Genomic DNA, 19,297 nt, shown 5'->3' on the forward strand with positions numbered 1-19,297 from the left:
ATGTGTTCATCTTACAGGCCCCGTCGAAACACTTTGGCACCGTCTAATCTCTCCCCAACTCTCTGCCTGCCGTCTTATCTCAGACTGTGGTGACGGACAGCAGGGGGTTATAGACTTTCTTCCCGTCTGCAGACCTGGACCCATGGGCCAGCAGCTCCTGTATCGTGATCCAGTTGTCCAGGATTCTGCGACTCCGCTTCTTCACGCTCCTGCGGTGGCACAGCTCCAGGATGGAGGTGGGCTCCTGCTGCTGAGTCGTGCCCTGCTGTCCTCCTCCCTGCTCCCTCTCGCGCTCTCTCAAACAGTCGAGGCGGCTCTGCATCATGAACTCCCTGCGCCGCCGCTGCTCTCGGGCCTTCAGCAGCTGCTGCTTGCGCTCCTCTTTGCTCCAGTAACGGCCCATCTTCATTTCGCTCACGGCGTCGTCGTCCGTCGTCATGCCACTGCGCTCCTCTCGGATCTTCATGGCGCGCGCCTTCAGGAGGCGATCCCTCACGGGCCGCTTGGCCACGTAGCGAGAGCCGTCGCTGCGGATCTTCACCTTCCACTCCATACGAGGGGAGGCCGGCAGCATTGGAGGGGACAAGGGCACAGCTCCTGGGGCCTGAGCGACGTCGTTACACGTGCTACCCAAGCTCATTGGGCTGGCGTCGCCCCAGGTCTCCATGCTGCCCTCTCTGGGTCCACCGAGCCGCTCCGAGGTGGAGGGAGACCTCAGCTGCATGCAGCTCAGGTAGTGCTGAGGTGGCTTTGTGTCCGTCTGACAGCGAGACAGGTAAGGGCTGGTCTCTGCACTGTGTCCGCCAGACCTCTCAGCAGCCCCATTGGCTTTGGGGCTACTTCTCACCTCTCCATCTGAGCCCCGCCTGGTTCCTCTGTCCCGGGACAGGGACCTGACCTTAGCTCCGGGGCTGTATGTCTTCGCTTCGGCTCGTCTCCTGTGGGAGTGGGGCGAGTAGGGTTGGTTGAGGTTTGCTTGTGTGCCGTCGCCCCTTTCGCCCCTGGTTCCTCTCTCTCTCTGCCGAGGGGAGGATGGAAGCTGGGTACCTGCCGAGAGAAGAGGCTCTCCTCCCTCCAGGCTCTGTGTAGAGGGGGAAGGGTGCTGTTCGTTGACCAGAGGGGTGCTCCTGCAACTTTCACCTCCAGTGTTGTAGGCACTCGTGCTGTCCTTATCCGAGCGCTCCCTCTCTGGGAGCTCATTGATGTCTGACAGAGCGTGGTGACAGGACTCCTCACTGACCAGCGTACCACTAATGTCCAAGCGTCCAGCAGCCCCTGCACTTGCTCCATTCATGTCCTCGAGAGGCCAAGCCTTCAGACAACGCTCCCTCAGCTGCTGCATCTTCTGCGCCCTCAGGATGTTACGACACTTGAACTCCAAGTGCCGCAGTTCCTCTTCCAGGAGGGCCATTTCGTGCTGCGTCAGGCTCTCGTTCCTGTTCACGTCCAGTGAGACACCTTCCTCTTGGGCCAGCCCCTGACCGCCCAGTGGCATCAGAGCATTGGTGATCTTCTCATAGTAACACTTGATTTCCAGGAGCTCTTTGTACCTCTCACACTCCTCGTCAGTCAGCCCGGGCATCATCATTCTCACGGGATCGGTGGCGTAAGCCCTCTCCAATCGCTCCACCTGTTCCAGCCCTCCTCCGTTAACGCAGTCCAGCCCTAAGAGGGAGTCGGCGCTGAACTGGAGGTCCTGGGAGTGCAGCAAGGGCGGAGTGTCCCCTTGGCTGGACAAAAACTTGCGCATGCTCCCAGGAGTATTGGTGGCGTTGGTGTTTGAGGCACTAGTGTGGTCGTCTCCCAGGAGGTCGTGTTCTGAAGACTCCTCATAGCGCGTGCTTTCATCTGTGCGGCCCACCCCGCTGTCCAGCTCCTGGCTGTTGCTCAGCACCGTCTTGAGCAAATCAGGTGAATCCCTGTTCATCGAGCGGCCGAGGCTGCCTAGTACACCCCCACCAGCAACGCCGCCTGGTCCGGCACCCAGGGCCGAGGTGGCGCTCCTCGCTCTGTTGGGTAGATGAACAGCGTTGTCCAGCGTGTCCGGGTCCAACTCATCTTGATCCAGCTGGTTGTCATTCTGGCAGGTAGAGGTGTATCAGGTACAGGTGGTTGCATTTAGTTGATGGCATCGCGGTGGAGGTGTTAAGGACATTGTTGAAGAGACAAACAAAAGACAGAAGAAAAGTATGCATTACAATGTCAGTGAAGAGACTAAATGTCTTAGAACACGCCTGGATGAGAGCTTTAACATAGAATATAACAATATATATATATTTTTTAAAGAAGCATAAGCATTCACAGTTTTTTTTTGGCCACTTGGGGGCAGGGAAACAAGCTCCAAACCCACTATTGACATATAACCTTTGAAGTTGATATAATAAAGTTATGAGCCAACCTGTTGGCTATTTACACATAACGGAGATATGGAGCGTTGTCAGTGTAAACAAATCGATTATATTTGTTGTTATATATATATTTAATGCTGAGTGCAGCACGTTTCTGAACCGATATAAGAGTAGTGCTCTTGTCCGTCACTAGATGGAGCCGGTGCTCCGTGAGATTTCATTTCAAAAAGCTTCTGTTGCATTTGGAAATGGAAAGCCATTGAGTAATTTGTCTGTAGAGGATAGCTCGTGTTTACTGATCCAATCTTTAGAGATGAATAACACTTAATATTGTAGAACTGTTGTTTCTGAGCTGTTTACTTTGCTGTATTGATTGGCATCAAATGAAATGCAAATACTTGAGCTTGAAAAAGTAAACATCTCGCCCCTCCGAGCCCAGTTGATCTTGGCTAATTGGTCTGATTGGAATGTGAGTTGCAGTGCAGACTACAGACAAAGTATTGATTATCTTCATTCCCATTCGTCGACAACCCCTTCAGTTCTCTCTCTTTCTCCCTCAAGACAACAGATCACGCTTTAATCTCTGCTTGTGCATTTCCCTCTGATGGTTCTCCGTCCTCCCCTCGCTCTCTTGAATCTTAATGTGGGGCCGTGCCTTCGCAATATCAATCTTGTCAGCCTTTCACAGGTAGTGCTTGTGCTCATCTCTCAATACAAGGACATATTTAAACAGAGTGTGTGTGTGTGTGTGTGTGTGTGTGTGTGTGTGTGTGTGTGTGTGTGTGTGTGTGTGTGTGTGTGTGTGTGTGTGTGTGTGTGTGTGTGTGTGTGTGTGTGTGTCTTTGACTTTGACCATTTTAACGAGTGCCTTTTAAATCCGCCCTTTAGCTTCTTCTGTACAGATGCAGCATATAGGTTTTTGTATTTTCACATATGTGTCCAACTGTTAAGCAATGAAAATCAGTTTGAATGTGTCGACATGTGTCAAGTTGTATGTTTCCAAGTCATTTGGCGGAGGTGTGTTATTGAGGGTCTTTCGGTGTGTTGTTGAGGGTCTTTCGGTGTGTTATTGAGGGTCTTTCGGTGTGTTGTTGAGGGTCTTTCGGTGTGTTGTTGAGGGGCTTTCGGTGTGTTATTGAGGGTCTTTCGGTGTGTTGTTGAGGGTCTTTCGGTGTGTTGTTGAGGGTCTTTCGGTGTGTTATTGAGGGTCTTTCGGTGTGTTATTGAGGGTCTTTCGGTGTGTTATTGAGGGGCTTTCGTTGTGTTGTTGAGGGGCTTTCGGTGTGTTATTGAGGTGCTTTCGGTGTGTTGTTGAGGGTCTTTCGGTGTGTTGTTGAGGGTCTTTCGGTGTGTTGTTGAGGGTCTTTCGGTGTGTTGTTGAGGGTCTTTCGGTGTGTTGTTGAGGGGCTTTCGGTGTGTTGTTGAGGGGCTTTCGGTGTGTTGTTGAGGGTCTTTCGGTGTGTTATTGAGGGTCTTTCGGTGTGTTATTGAGGGTCTTTCGGTGTGTTATTGAGGGTCTTTCGGTGTGTTATTGAGGGTCTTTCGGTGTGTTATTGAGGGTCTTTCGGTGTGTTATTGAGGGTCTTTCGGTGTGTTGTTGAGGGGCTTTCGGTGTGTTGTTGAGGGTCTTTCGGTGTGTTATTGAGGGTCTTTCGGTGTGTTATTGAGGGTCTTTCGGTGTGTTGTTGAGGGTCTTTCGGTGTGTTGTTGAGGGTCTTTCGGTGTGTTATTGAGGGGCTTTCGGTGTGTTGTTGAGGGTCTTTCGGTGTGTTGTTGAGGGGCTTTCGGTGTGTTGTTGAGGGGCTTTCGGTGTGTTGTTGAGGGTCTTTCGGTGTGTTATTGAGGGTCTTTCGGTGTGTTGTTGAGGGGCTTTCGGTGTGTTGTTGAGGGGCTTTCGGTGTGTTGTTGAGGGTCTTTCGGTGTGTTATTGAGGGGCTTTCGGTGTGTTGTTGAGGGTCTTTCGGTGTGTTGTTGAGGGTCTTTCGGTGTGTTATTGAGGGTCTTTCGGTGTGTTGTTGAGGGTCTTTCGGTGTGTTGTTGAGGGGCTTTCGGTGTGTTGTTGAGGGGCTTTCGGTGTGTTGTTGAGGGGCTTTCGTTGTGTTGTTGAGGGGCTTTCGGTGTGTTGTTGAGGGGCTTTCGGTGTGTTGTTGAGGGGCTTTCGGTGTGTGTTACAATGTGCTCGGAGAGTGACCTTGAGGGAAACAAAGCGGTGCAACATTTGCACTGTGAGTACAAGCGCTATTTGTCTTTGCCTCTCTCTTCACACTATCTGTGTACTCATCATGTTTTTGCACCTCTTTGCTTTTCTAGCGCCCGTACAGCTTGCAGTACACAGCACACAGCAGAGCACCGAGCTCTTTGTCGTGTCCCCGATTTCTTTTCTTTCTGTTGTGAATCTCACGACTTAATGATTCCATCGAGCACTGCTTACATATATACCCGATCATGTAAAGTAATTTCTTGCTCCATAAAGAGGGCGATAAGAGGGAGAGGATGCATTGTGTTTTCGGTCAGTATTCATACTGAGCCTTGCAGTGATCTCCCCTTCGACTGCAATATCCAATTTCCTCACCTCTATCTCGGGTCGTGCAAGGAGCAGGGAGACATTCGTGCTGTCCTCTCTGGTGAGAATAGCTACTGCCTCCTCTCTGTCCTGGATGTCCACTCCATTTATCTGAGAAAGAAAGAAAGAGGAGAATTAAAACTGAGCTAATGTCAGAAAAAGAGAGACCCCTCACACAAAGGCTAGATTCAATTAAATTACTGGATTCAGGGAAAATAAATCTCTCTTCAGCTTAATAGCAGCATGATAATGAAATTCAATCTCTCGTGAAATGATTTTGAATAATTGCCGCACTAAAAGCAATTTCCTTTAATATGCGAATAAGGCTGGATTGAAAGGGACTTGACTATTGTGGACCAGGGTTATCTTAAACTTTCATGCATTATGTAACTAAAGGGAAAGTAAAAAGCTGTTGCTGTGAAGAGTTATTCATCTCTGTAGTTTTGATAACATCATTTAAAATAATTCAAACCCCAGTACATAGAGTAAACTTGTACCTGTAGTATTCTGTCTCCTTTGCGGATGCGTCCATCTATTGCAGCGATGCTGTTTGGGTTTACCTGGGGGGGGGGGGGGGAGGATTTGTTTAGCAGCATAAAGAAATGGGAAAACTTTATTGAAAATTTGATTTCATAATACTCTCTTCACCTCTCCCACATATATGCCCAGGTCCTCCTCATCATCGGTTCTGTAACACACCGTCAGCCCGAGTTTATCCTGTTGACGAGACTTATACAGCTCCACCTCCTGAAGCAGTTGGAGAGAAGTGTGAGGATGTCAGACGGGCATCCACGGGGCAGCTTTCCTGTAACAGGTTGAGTATCTAAAGGTCTCTCACCTCATATTCCAGTTCATCCTGTCTGTCCACTTCATGCTGAGTGATGTCGAAGTAGTCAGTGGGGTCGTAGTACACCGGCTCTATAAAGCTGAGAATGACAATATTCAGGACATACTATTTCAGTAATTGGGGCAGATTCAAACTTCAAATGTGTGAACAGAATGGCATGGACAAGAACCAAGACGGCAGATGAGCTCTGGTTTGACAGTGGGACATGCTGCAGAGGCCGATGCAACTGCTCCCACTCACAGTTCATTGAACAGATATGGCTCCAGTAACGGCGGCAGTGGAGGGGACGGCGGCGGGTCGGGCGGGGGTGGAGCACCACAGGGATGCTGGTTGCTCTTGCCCAGAGTCAACATATGCTGGAAGCTGATGTCTGTTTGGGTGCAGCTGTCTACACAGTCGGCCATACCCATGGTCACTGGCACTAACCCGCCGGGGGCCCCTGCCAGGCCTGCACGTCTGCGGGCCCCCCGCCTCAGTATGTTGGACAGCACAGGGTCCCGTATGTCCAGGGTGGGGTCCCCAGAAAGGCGGGACAGCTCCTTTCCATTCACCTGGAAATCACAGTCAAGATCAAAATGGTGGAGGAGCAGGAGGAGAAAATGAGAGAAGGAGCTCATTGAATTTACAGAGACTATTTTGGTGAAGGAGGTTGAGCTTCAACATTCAGTGCTAGACCCAAATTCCAATGAGCTCAAAACATGTAATAGCCAAGGAGGACTTAACACTGGCATTTCACCTGTTTAATTGGCTCCCATTGCAACAGACATACGTTTACAAGTGAAATGCCAGTATGTTGTCCTCCTTGATTTTGAATTCTGGGATGTGCTACACTGTCAACGTTTTTAAATGTGAATTAAAGGAGAAATGGTGCAGTAATAAAGATAAAAACACGAGGTGTAGAGGAGTGCTTCTCGAAATCTAGTGAAACGATCGACTAGATCGATGCTGACCGTGATGAAAGGAAGGCAGTGGTGGATAGTACATTTACTCCAGTACTGTATAATTCGAGGTTCTTGTACTTTTTCTTGAGCTTTTTTATTTCACGCTGCTTTATACTTTCACTCCACTGAATTTCAGAGGGAAGAATTGTGTTTTCTGCTGAAGTTACGTTGCAAATGAAAGGCTCTGCACATACACACAGGTGTTATAGCTGATTAAACCTCTAGGTGTGTGTTGAAGCAGTGCATGCAAATCCCACGACTTCACCAAACTCTAACGAGGGAGATGTCGTTTAAGTGCAGTCCTAATTAGGCAAGTGAAAACACCTGTTGTGTGTGAGTGGACTGTTGGACAGCAGGGCTTTTACTTGTAACAGTGTTTTTTACAGCATGGTGTGTCACTACTTTAACTTAAGTAAAGCGTACTTCTTCCACCACTGCAGGAAGGAAGGAAGACAGGATGGACAGATGGTTGGATGGATGGATGGACCCACATGGGCAGTATGATCAAACAGGCGAGGTTAGTTCAACAGGAGGGGGAGCTACAGCTACACACAGCTGTGGACAGACTGAGGTTGTGTTGGCTAATAGGAAACTAGAAAGACACTTCAGCAGGCATATAGTGTCACACGGCTGATGGTGTTTCTACAGGCACACAGAGAAAAAGAGATTGGTTTATATCTAAAAGGTGCTGACGCCACATCACACAGAGCAGAAAGCTTTATACTGAAACCTTAAATCGACCGTCAGCGTCAAAAGAGCACAACATGTTGTTTATGTGACTCTTCTGTGGAGAGAGGGAAAGAAATCAGGAAAATGGTGGAGTTAGTAAGTACAACTGGGAAAGGGTGGAAAATACCAAGGGTTTCTGGAGAACAAATATTCACATTAACAGCCACAGAGATAAAAATGAGTATTTAGTACATTAGTTTTGTGCGCTCCGCTCTTCCTGAACGCTTTTTTACAAAACACGTATCTTCCTTTTCTGTGAATCAAAAGTGGTTCCCCTGCAAATATATTTGAATAAGAAAACATATTCATATTCTAGAGAAACTACTTTAATTTTCTCTCTTGTCTGAGGAACGGGAGCTTCACTACAAAGTCGTATATTGTAATTTGTGCTGAATGTCGCGCTTTCAAACATTTGATTCGGAGAAGTAAAGCCCTTCTAGCCGAGACATGAAGTATGTTTTCATAATTCATTTTCTTTTCAGAGCTCATTGGACATGGCAGTTCATTTAAACATTCCTCATATATATATATATATATACAGGGTAAATAGTTGTCATATAAACATGTGTCGTGACTCTTTAGTGTTGTTAAAAGCCAAATCCTGAGGCGTTTGAAACATCTCCCCTCTAGCACACCACGGCTGGTTCGTACAGCAAGAAAGAGGACGAGGGCCATTAATAATGAAAGACTATTGAAAATAAATGTGGAGAAAGAATCAAAACATGGATTTGACTTCAGGGTTACTGAGCCAAAAACATTGCTGGTCAAATCAAGCACAAACAGAAGAAAGAATCATTTAGTATTCGTACGTGATTCAGTATTTCTCGCTGTTTGTAGCCATGCTAGCGGTGTGGCTCTGTTGATATCAATGTCTGCCCCTCTAACGGCCAAACACTTTGGTCCAGACTGCGATATCTCAAAAATTGCATAGATTGCCATGAAATTTGGTACAGTCATGCAGTCAAAAGATGTACTTTCTGTTCATGCTAATTAGCAAATATCAGCATGCCAAGGCTTCGACGGTGAACATGGCAAGCATTATAGACCTGCAGCTCAAAGCGCTGCATGGCTGTAGGCTGTTGGTTCAATTTTAATGGAATTCAAATTAAATTAACACATTTTGAAATGCACTCATGAAGACAAATTCAATCCTCCTGATTTCATTACAGGAAACAGACGGGAACATGATGATGTTCGTAGGCAGTGACTGAGCCCGACTGCCTTTGTAGAGTGTCATTCACGCTGCACTCAGTCACTGACCTTGGCTGTCTGCGACTGCCGACATCTTTACCGCCCTGCTTCTTCATTCGCCCACTCCCTCCCTCCCTCTCTGCTCTTGTCCCCTTCCAGTAATTGCATGTCAAATCAATGTTCCCCTGTGCAGCCAAGCACAAAAACTTTCTTGCCACATTCAGCTGCTAGCTCCCTTTGGTTCTCTCCCATACCACTACACCACCACCACCACCCTCTGGTCTATCTTTCCTGCTTTGCCATTGTGTTTCCATGCTCACATTAATTCCCCTTTCTGTTCTCTTCCTCCATCCCCACCCGTATCCACTCCTTCTTCTACTCTCTCCTGTTTTCCCCACATTCTGTTTTCTTTAGCTGTGCTGCCTCAGCAGTTCTGTCTTCTCTGTCCCTTCCCTACGGAGACGACATCTCACCCTCCTCCCACTCTATTTCAGTCGGTCCATCTCCTTGTGCGCGTTTGTTCTTCCTCGCACTAATGTTCCCTCGTAAATCTTACCGTGTCTCTTAATGAACTTCTTCACTTGGATACAAAAAGAGGCTTCCTCCCTACATGGCCTATTGGTGACGAAGGAATCAACACTGTAGTTTTGCATCTTAGATTAGAGGCAAATCGCACCGTAACATCTTTCACCAAAGGGCATATTTATTTCAGATTTTTCTTTTTGTTTCTCTCCAAACAGCAGGAGGTATCTATTGTTTCTGTGCTTCTGACCACACGGTCCAGCTCTCCAGAATCAGAGAAAGGCTGTTAGGAGCCAGCTCGTGAGTGACAGGTATGAATACTGAGAGAGAGGGAGGAGAGGGGGATTTCTCATTCATTATCAATGAGAGGTGCTGGGATTGCTTTGAAGATGACTTCATGCAGGGTAATGGTTGTTGTGTGTTATATCTGACTTGATGGAGAATCCATGACACTCTTGCCTGTTCTGTATTATCTCTGGGTTAGTAGATCACTACTTACATCTGCTATTTATAAGCGACAAAAACAATGCAAATAATGAACCCTCGGGTGCACACCCATCCCCACACTCCATCTCGATTTCTGTTTATTTGTGTTTAAAAAGAATTTAAATTCAGAAAAATAGTGAAGCCTCCACAATTCCCAGTGGGGCGGGGGGGGGGGGGGGGTGGGCGTGAGCGGTGGCGGTATCAGTGGCAGCTGAGGGTGGGGATGGGGGCTGATATGAAAGAGATGAAAGAGATGCGAAGAGTTAAAAGTGTAAAAAAAAAAGAAAGCAAAGGCAGGAAGACGCTGAAGGAGTGCAGGAGGAGGAAGGGATGTGAGGGGCATGTAATGATGCTGGAGAAATGTAGAGTACAAGCTTTCAAGGAATTACAGAGTGAAGGTAAACGACGAGCGAGTCTGGCTCTATAGGTTCAGTACTTGTATGTAAACACGCACACAATGAAGGCTCGTGGGAAATTACTCAGTGGTTGATGCATAATTAGTCTTTATCTGAAAGCCCCTTTTAAAAGGCAAATGAATCGCGTGTGCTGTACAACAGGCGGAGATGAAAAAAGAGGGACGACTAACTCCAGTAAACCACAATATCCTAAACACGTGTGGAAAAGTACACAAATGATCACAGTCTTAATCTGAAGTGTGCCCGGTCCATGTGCATTCCTGTGCACACAACATATTCAATTCCACTTGTTCGGTAATTGATTTTTCTCATCTCTCATACTTTGAAGGCTGAAGCAGTCGCCTCCTCAGTAAATCAATCTATCTGGAGATGGAGTCGACCGGCTCTATGACCCCTGTTGTTTGATATCACGGAGCTAATTCAAATGAGCAAGCAGGGAGTGGTGCAGCAGGCCCATTATAAACTAACAACAGTGAGAAGATATTGATTTAAAACATTCTTTGAAATGATGGCGACGGAGCTAAGGAACCTCAGCAGCAGTATGACTGTACATACATTATTAATACATTATAGAACAAAAGATGAATTGTGGGCAGGCTTTTTTTTTTATTGGTGGTGGCAGAAGTCTGTAAAACATGTCGCAGGCTACATGGCCTTACAATAATGCCCTCCGCCCTTTCTTTTTTCTGTCACTCCTTTCCTATTAAGTGAGACATCCTCTCCATCCTTTTTGTCCCGGGTTCATGTCAGTCACACGCCTGAGAAGGCTTCAGGGGAAAGAGCAGGAACCCGGCAGACGCGTACATATTCCGCACACTAACCTGCACTTCACCCGAGGAAACCGACACATCCCTGACATAAAAAGAGGCCGACACGCCAAGAGGTAACGAGCGGTCTTTCAGGTGATACAATTAACCTGCAGTTTAACAGAACACCCCCCCCCCCCTCCCACCCCACCCCAAGTGGTCGTCAACTTTAATCTCTCATGTGTCGCCCATCTCCTTACATCTGCTTGTAACTACAGCATCATACAGACCTCTTAACGATTGCTATATGAGGGGCATTAATAATTGTGGCGCTCTCGTCAAATTACGTTGTCGGGTGTCCCTTTTTATTTTGTCCACCTTCAGTATTTATGCTCCTTTGTGCACGTGCATGCGGGTGTGAACCAAGCCATGCACCTAATTTAGCTAAATTATTGATCCTCATCAGTTTGCCTCTTGTGGCTGTCAGCGTGTTTCTTCGTGTCATTGTGAATAAAAGCACATTCGGTTTGTTTAATGACGGCGGTTGCCATGGAAACAGCCTCCCGCTTTACAGTGACGGAGGAGAGAAAAAGGGAGTGGCTGAAGGGCTCAGGGGGGGACAGAGGTTTAGTATGTGTCTGTGTGTGTGTGTGTGTGTGTGTGTGGGGGGGGGGGGGTCAGGTACTCTGCAAAATGTATGTAAAGGGGAAACTCTTGCTCAAAATGGTTTATGTGCACATGACGTCTACAATCGAGTCCGTTACTCATCAACTGAACACCAATGTGCCTTTTAACTCGGGGCTATAGGAGGCTAAATTGATCAGAAACATGCCAAATGGGTGTGAACCAATCACCAGTGTGCAGCAGAAGCCCAATGTATAATGCACGAGTCTTTTTTATTCCTTTGGCAAGAGAAGCAAGTGTGTTGATAGAGTCACATTTAACAGTCTGGTTTCCAGCCTGATGTAGCTGTAAGCTGTGTAATGCTGTATTTATTGTCTAAAGACAGTTACTCAGTAGACTGCATCTAATTCGAAGGTGTAATTATTCACGATAAGGAAAACAGCTCAAAGCTGGGAAACCTCTAAAGGCCATGAAATGTGTGTGTGTGGGGGGGGGGAATATAATTATGTTTCGTCTTTTTGTTAAATGATTGCACACAGTATACCTCCATCTTTTCTCTGGCATGGTCTTTGGATTAATCAGCCATCTGCACAGCAAGAAATGTTTTGTTTGTAATCATAAATGTAATAACTGAGATTGAATTTTATAGAAAAAAACAGCATGAAGTCTGTGTGTTCCTCTCGGCTGCCTTTTAGTATTCATACTTTTTTTTAATGTAGTTTAACAGACCTCTGTGTTTTACTGAATATATTCTCAATGCAATGTACTCGTCAGCCTCTGAAAGCCAAAGGCTGTGGCTCTGGTTCAGTACTCCATCTGCGTTTGCTCTCTCTCTCATGCTCCTCTGCTCCCTGCAAGCAATGTCGTTTCAGGCTCACCAGCCCACAATATATGCAGTCTTGCTGCTCCAACGCCTCAAAATATCTGCTCTACCTACACAACCACCATTCACGCAATAGATTTGCATGCAACGTGGCAACTGCTCTGCATGCACCAAATCGTACAACATAAAGTATCTCCTGCCATCGCTGTTCGCTCCCCTCATCGCCACGCCCGTCTGGAGACCACGTGCAGATGCTCTGTCTGACAGAGCTGAAGTGTTTCTGGGATGACAGACGTGGAGGGACACAGTTGACCTCACACTGCCTGATCAGTGGAATGATTAGATTTCCACTTTCAAAGTCGTTAACCTGCATGCGGTCAGTGTCATTACTGCAGACCCCTGTTAGATAAGGTCACTGATTTATTGAATGCTTTGTGAAGTCACTCAAGCCTTTATGTTCATCTTTGCGCCATACTAGAATCTACTGACCTCAGGGCAAACGGCAGGAATAAATGAAACGGTCTGACTTTCCCCCCCCCCCCCCCCCCCCCCCCCCCCCATTTGACTCATTGTCCAGCCTCTATTTGGACTCAGTCTCCCTCCATGTTTTTCTTTCTCTTAGCATCGCCTCTGGCACCAGATGTAGCCCAGTTAACTGGCCCAGAGCCCGACTCCAGCATGCTACAGAGACCCAGCTGAGGCTTCTGATGCCACAGATACGAAAAGTGTTGCGCTGCATTCCCATGAGTGCTGAGCATTTTTCATGCTTCGTAAGCACGGGACTTATATTTGGCTTCCTTCGGGCTCTGCACAGCCAGATGAGCTTACTCGCATGCAGTCCGCGGTCCCAGCTGGCAGGTGGTGCTGAGGCTGTAACCGTGGCAACCCCTCTCTCCCATAACACTTTAGGCCGGCGTTCACGAGCATCCCTGCTGCCTTCGTGGCTCTGCAGGACTCTACTTTCCCCAGGCCGGCGTTTCGCTCTATATCTTGCGCAATTTAGCGCTGCTCTCTCTGATCGTAATCATTGTAATCACAGTGAAGTGTCATCATAATTATCGGTGTTATCGTCACTGATTGACTATTTCAGTAGCTTTGCTCAAGAGGTTGCAAAGTGATTTACACAGCTTTTTTGGGGGGGCTAACATATATATACTTCAAATCTACACTAAAGGCATACGAGTTCAGCAAAAAGTGAGATGTGTCACATGATCTGGAGCTTATTAAATCAATCAGTGCTGTTCAATGCAGTTTTAATTCATGTCATGAATTGTATTAATTGCTTAATGTTCTGTCACTATCATGTTTAAGTAAGTGATATGATGGTGCTAATGTTTTATTTTTACTCATTCACGAATAACATGATGTTACTATCCTTGACATTTTTATGAATACAAATAACTGCGGGTTATAGATGCTAAATGTATCTTGGATTTTAAACTGGTTATTGGGAATATTACATGTGAATTATTCGGGTTGATTGAGTGTCTCAACGTGATGAGGTTCTGTTGATTTTCACTGCAGACATTTGTGTCTGAGCTGTTTGGATTTTAACTCATCCAGCAGCATCGCTGTAAGAAATAACCAAATTAAGACAGAATAACGATGAAAACTTTAAGGACACACAAAGGAATGCTTTTGCTTGAAGACAGGAAAAAAAAAAGAGATGAAAACCAGTCAGAGAAAGAAAGAGAAGAGACAGAGTGCTCACCTGGAACATGACCCTGTATTGTTCCTCGGGCTTTTGAACCACGCACATGTTGCACCCCATAGTGACTTTTGACACGCCGCTGGACTGTGCAGGTTCAAAATTGCCCCACTTGACCAGTTCTCACACCAGGACTTTCTCTATCGGGGTCTTTGTCTGTGGCAGTGGGAGAGCCCCACCCTCATCCGCAGGCTTGTGGTTTAATGCACTCCTCCTCCTCAGAGTAACACACAACACATCCCTGCCGGGGACAGATCCACAGTTTATTTGGCTGTCTTCTCCTCTTGTCGTTCAAAAGTCAAGTGTTATAATCCAAAGTAAATTCAAAGGTGGCGATTGTTTCAGAGCTGCAACACCACGTGTTTGTATCTGTCTCCATCGCAGGCAAAATGTTGCTTCAGTAAATGTGCTTGTTGTAGATCGTCCAGTTTCAGTGTTCTCTTGGATCTGGAGAAAGGAGGTTTTTAAGAGTCCTGCTGGTTTTGTGCTTATGTAGATTAGGCAGTTGTTTCAGTCAAATCAATGCTGATCCAGTGACTTGTCAAAAGTGATCATAAGGTATACTTGCTCGACCGTGCCTGGTCTGTTCTTCAGTGTTGAAAACTGCTGTATCGAGCAGCTTTTTGTTCCAGCTGAACTCCCTCACGCTGCTCCTGAGTTTTTTCACTTGCAGTACGAGACAACCAAACGGCATCACTTTCAGCAATGCTCTTTGAACAAGTTAGATACAAACAACACAGCTATCAAAGAACTCACCTCAGTCCTGTTTTTTCTCTCCTCCCTCCCACATCGAGCACATCACTTGCTAAACCCTCCGCTTTCCAGGATTGCTGAGAGTGGCTGCTGAGATAACGTCTCCTCCTGAAAGCCCCATCGGGACAGCCCTGCTCTCGTCCACCACTCAAAGTATTGCTCAAGGTATTTGTTAACTTAAGGGGTAGGTTGAGTGGTGCAAAGTGGTGTCCATTACACCCTTAGGCAGGATCTTTAAGCCCTTGCTGTTCAGCTAAGATAAGCTGTATGCCAGGGATACAAGCCCAAAGAGCATACACACCTGCACATCAAGACAGGCAACAACACACGGCTCTTTCAACTACAAGCTCACAAACTGACAAATTTCCTGTAACTGTCGAGCAGAACTGCCATCAACGGAGAAGTCATTTTCACACTGCCTCTCCGAATAACACGAGACATGTATGGAACTGTGAGATTGTTATCGTAGACTGCAGCAGAAACACATCGTGCTTATCAGATATCATGACAAGTCGCGGACCATTGATTCTCTAGACTATCGCACACTCAGCACTCTGGCAGACTGCTCTAGGGTGAGATCTGAATGACTGATTATAATTAAATTGCTGACCTCTTCAGCGCAGATGAGACAAGACTCTGTCCTGACTGTGCAGACAAATCAATATCAAACCAGCTCATGGATCAATTGGACTTTGTGCTTGCAAGGTAATGAAAATTGTTTATCACAAGTACTATCGGGTTGTCTTTTACATATCCAATGATTTCATTTATTTAGGCAGGTCATTTTTATCAGCCTCTGGATATGCAAACACATTCTCTCATGCCTTGATATTCAAATTGCACAAATGATTAGCCTCAGTCAAGGATAACCTGAATTAGAAGGGTAACAGAATCTCAATATAACTTTCTCAATTGCCTTCCTGTCCCCTTCCTTTGCTCCCTGGGTCCCATCATGTTGGTTAAAGCGTGATCCTTAATCCTCCAGTGAGACTTGAGAGTCTTGTCTCAAAGGTCCATTGCCGGTGTGCTGCCGGCTACACGGTGTTAGAGCTGCTAATCCTCATTCAAGGCTCCACTACACCTGTATCCTTTCCAGAGGCAGTGTAATCCCAAAGTCTGCTCCGAACCCAAACTCACCAATTCACACTCACTCACACTGACATACGCATGCACACAGGGAAGCACGATAACTTAGGGAAGAGAGAACCTGCTAGTCTAGAGAGCAGACGCTAATCGAGCTGCAGCGAGGTGTCAGACGTGCTCAGCAGGCAGGTGTGCTCCAGCTGTCCCCCCCGTCTCTCCGTCTCCATCTCTTGACCACCTCTATCTACCCGAGTATCAATCCTACATGATTATTGTCGTAGAGTGCCTACAATCATCCTCTGCTTGCCGTGCTTTCCAAATAAAATATAACATTAGATATGACAGATGAATTACAAAAAAATGGCTATGTTCTTCTATAAAAGCATGTCCTCAATGTGGCACAAATGTACCCGTAAAAGTTATCTTCAGTCTGCAGCAGGACAAAAAAAGAGAAGAAAATTCAAGAATGGCAGTGAGTAAGTCCATTTTAATCCTCCCTTTGTCCTCTGGTCACTCTATTTGAAATGTCCACAGGAGGGTATTTGTGTTTAAGAAAATAAATAAAAAGCATGGTGGAGTATTCCAGGTGGTTAGGGTGTTGAGCAGAGTACAGCGCTTGTCTCAGGTCAGTGATAAATCACCATCAGCAGCCCCACAAGATGAGAGAAATCACTAACGGCTGATTGGAAGATACTTCTTGGCTTCTCCCCTTGGGCGCGACGGTAAGTGCACTCCCCCACTGCAGCGGGGGGGGGGGGGACGACACACAAAAGGCGGTTGTTCCCCAGCGGTGAAGGAGCCTGCTGATCTGGACACTGCACGACTAAAGCTGCATTCGCATGGATTTTACATTGTATAATTTCTCGCTCTCTTCCTGTCTCTCCTTCACCATCTTTCTCTCCATTTCCAGGGCTGGGCTATACTGCTCTCTTCTCTAGTCCCCCATAATTCTTACCCACACCTCATTTGCTACCCTCTCCCCTCCTCCTTACTCTCTCTTCTCCCCTGCCTCTCTCTGCTTGTCTGCAGGCAAGAGAGCAAGCACTGGAAAGCCTATACGTTTTGTTTGAGCGGGACAGGACGAGATAACCACCAAAGCCACATAAAAGTGAATGAAATAGCAAGGTATGCATGCACTGCATGCACTGCACTATCAAGACATGCAGACAAGCAGGGAATAGGTGAATTCATCCCAGGCATGTAAGCCATTCTCTGTCACCTTGAGCTCTTATGAGATGGTATTAGAAAGAAAAGGATGATTGCACTTGTTCATACCAGTAAAAATGCCCAAAGCAGGTCGGGAGCCTGCGACTGGCTGTGCATTTAGATGAGGTTCTGCGCTTCCACAAAGGAGGGAAAAGAAATACTGAAAAAACAAGTGAATAACAGGTGTGACAGGATACATTGAAAGATATGGAAGAGAGCCAAGAGAGAAAATGCAAATGACTGTGTGGGAGAGCAGCAAAGAAGCTGGGATGGGGTAGAACAACGGTTTTCTACAGTAATCGCAATGACCTGCTGAGGATTCGGGGGGGGGGGGGGGGGATTGGATATTTGTGAGTAAAAATTCGCTCTCTTTTCCTCCCAATAAAACACACACAATAAGAGCACGCTTTGCTATTTTTTTTTTTATACAAAAAAATGCTTTACCGGCACATTTACTGCAGTGCCACCACCAAAGACATCAGGGCTGGAGAAGGGACAGTCCACAGGGCAGAAAGGACTTGAGTCACTGACACCAATATGCTGAAAGAATTGTATCCACAGCAAGCAACCACACTCAGGGTTGACCTTCCTATGGGGACTGTCATTTTCTACCTGTCAGTTTTCTTTTATTCCATCTTTGTGTGCTTGAACTATATCTGACATCAGAGAGTCATTTATCAGCTGCCAAGAAATGAAGAACAACTTCTGTAAGCATGGAGTGCCGTGTCACTTATTATGCCTCTCTCTCTCTCTCTCTCTCTCTTTTAACCTCCTTGTGTTGTGATAGTTGCCGTTTGAAATTCATGTTGGCTCGGCCCCAATCTGTCTGCTTTAGATCTTCATCCCCAACACAAAAGGCCAGTGTGTTATGTGGAAATACTCTGAAATATAAACTGCCTGCTCCACGACACACAGAAAAGTAGAGGGCATCACATTTTAACGGACAGGTCCGCCTTATACAGCTCATGTCATGATCTGCCATGATGCATGCCCTTCTATTTCTCCACTGAACTCTACCTTTGGTCTGACATTTGCATACCTCCACAGATCTCAACCCTACACGAGTCATAAACACAAAAGCAGAGCAAAAACGTAAAGACATTCCGTCTTCCTGTAATATTCCACGAGACAATGTGTCACGTTCTGCCAGTTGTGCGTCACCAAAATGCACAAGAGGGAAGCTTCTGTCTCGTAAAAATGCGAATGGGAAGTTATTATGTATGCATGAGTAAAATAAATGGTAAGAGGTAAGTTTATAAGGGTAAGTAAATGAGCTGGAGAGAGGGCTGAACAGTGGGGACATTTAAGGAAAAGGAATGAAAATGTGTCAAAGGAAGAACAGCCTCTATCTTTAAAGCAAGACCTTCCTTTTCTTCAGAGAGAAGCCGAGCAGGGAGGCGCAGGGCTGATAGCAGCAGAGCAATGGAATACTGGCAGCATTTTAACAGTGTTCTCATTATTTATTTACTGCTCTGAGGACAAGACTGCCAGTACATAATACACTGCTGCAAGAACCATATTCTGTGTTTTTTTTTTTTTTGCATATACTGTATGTGTGAATGCGTCTGTGTGACGTGACTGCCATATCATAGTGAGGGTTTAGCAGCAGCAGCTTCATTCACATTCTGGAGGAGTCACTGTGTGTGTGTGATGTGTGTGTGAAAGCGATTTCATAGAGGAAAGCGATGAGGGCCAGCCACGTCTAAGCTGCACTGAGATGGCATGAGATGGGGACTTAGATAGACTGCGGAGAGATGGATGAATGAAACCATGGCAGGAAGGGAAGGCCAGTTTGTGGACTGAGAAGAGAGGAGTCTCTACGATCGGCAAATGTGTCTAATTGTGGTTGAGTGGAGAATACTTTGGTCAGCAGAAGAATGGACTTGCTAATTAACTAGCTGAGGAAATAGACTCAAGACAAGAGTCAACACTGACGTACATCAAGAGAATAGTAAATGAAGAAAGTCAAATTATTTTCTGTTTTAACTGTTGTTGCTGTTGGTTTCAAATCAAAAGTCACGAAATGGTTGATAAAGGCGTTCCACAAGGATCGATAGTAGCTCCCCTGCTATTTATTATATACATAAATACTGCTATTTTTGTAGTATATGCACGACAATGTTCATCTTTATGCTAACTATACCATGTTGTAGGCTATAACATCTGCTGAGCTTCAAACCAGGCCTTCTCTCTATATGTCAGTCTGTGTTTATCCTATAGTCAATTCATTTAAATGTAATCTAGCATTAAGGAATTTGGTTAGATTGCAGATTTTCCTACAAAATCCACGTTAAATACTTACTCACTCAAA

At 46.2% G+C, this 19,297-nt stretch overlaps 1 protein-coding gene across 1 annotated transcript; it reads right to left on the minus strand.

The window, feature by feature from the left end:
- Positions 1-59: 59 nt before the first annotated feature.
- LOC306781378 (PDZ domain-containing protein 4-like) lies at positions 60-14,007 on the minus strand (the record flags this gene model as incomplete). The annotated part of the gene is made up of 8 exons (XM_079274212.1): positions 60-2,080; positions 4,921-5,022; positions 5,409-5,471; positions 5,560-5,658; positions 5,750-5,837; positions 5,999-6,309; positions 7,430-7,483; positions 13,948-14,007. The coding sequence occupies 8 exons, from the start codon at positions 14,005-14,007 to the stop codon at positions 80-82; spliced, it is 2,778 nt and encodes a 925-aa protein (XP_079130338.1). The 3' UTR covers positions 60-79.
- Between the last annotated feature and the right edge of the window lie 5,290 nt (positions 14,008-19,297).

This window comes from Melanostigma gelatinosum (assembly GCF_949748355.1).
Source record: "Melanostigma gelatinosum genome assembly, chromosome: 8".
Classification (NCBI taxonomy): Eukaryota; Metazoa; Chordata; class Actinopteri; order Perciformes; family Zoarcidae; genus Melanostigma; species Melanostigma gelatinosum.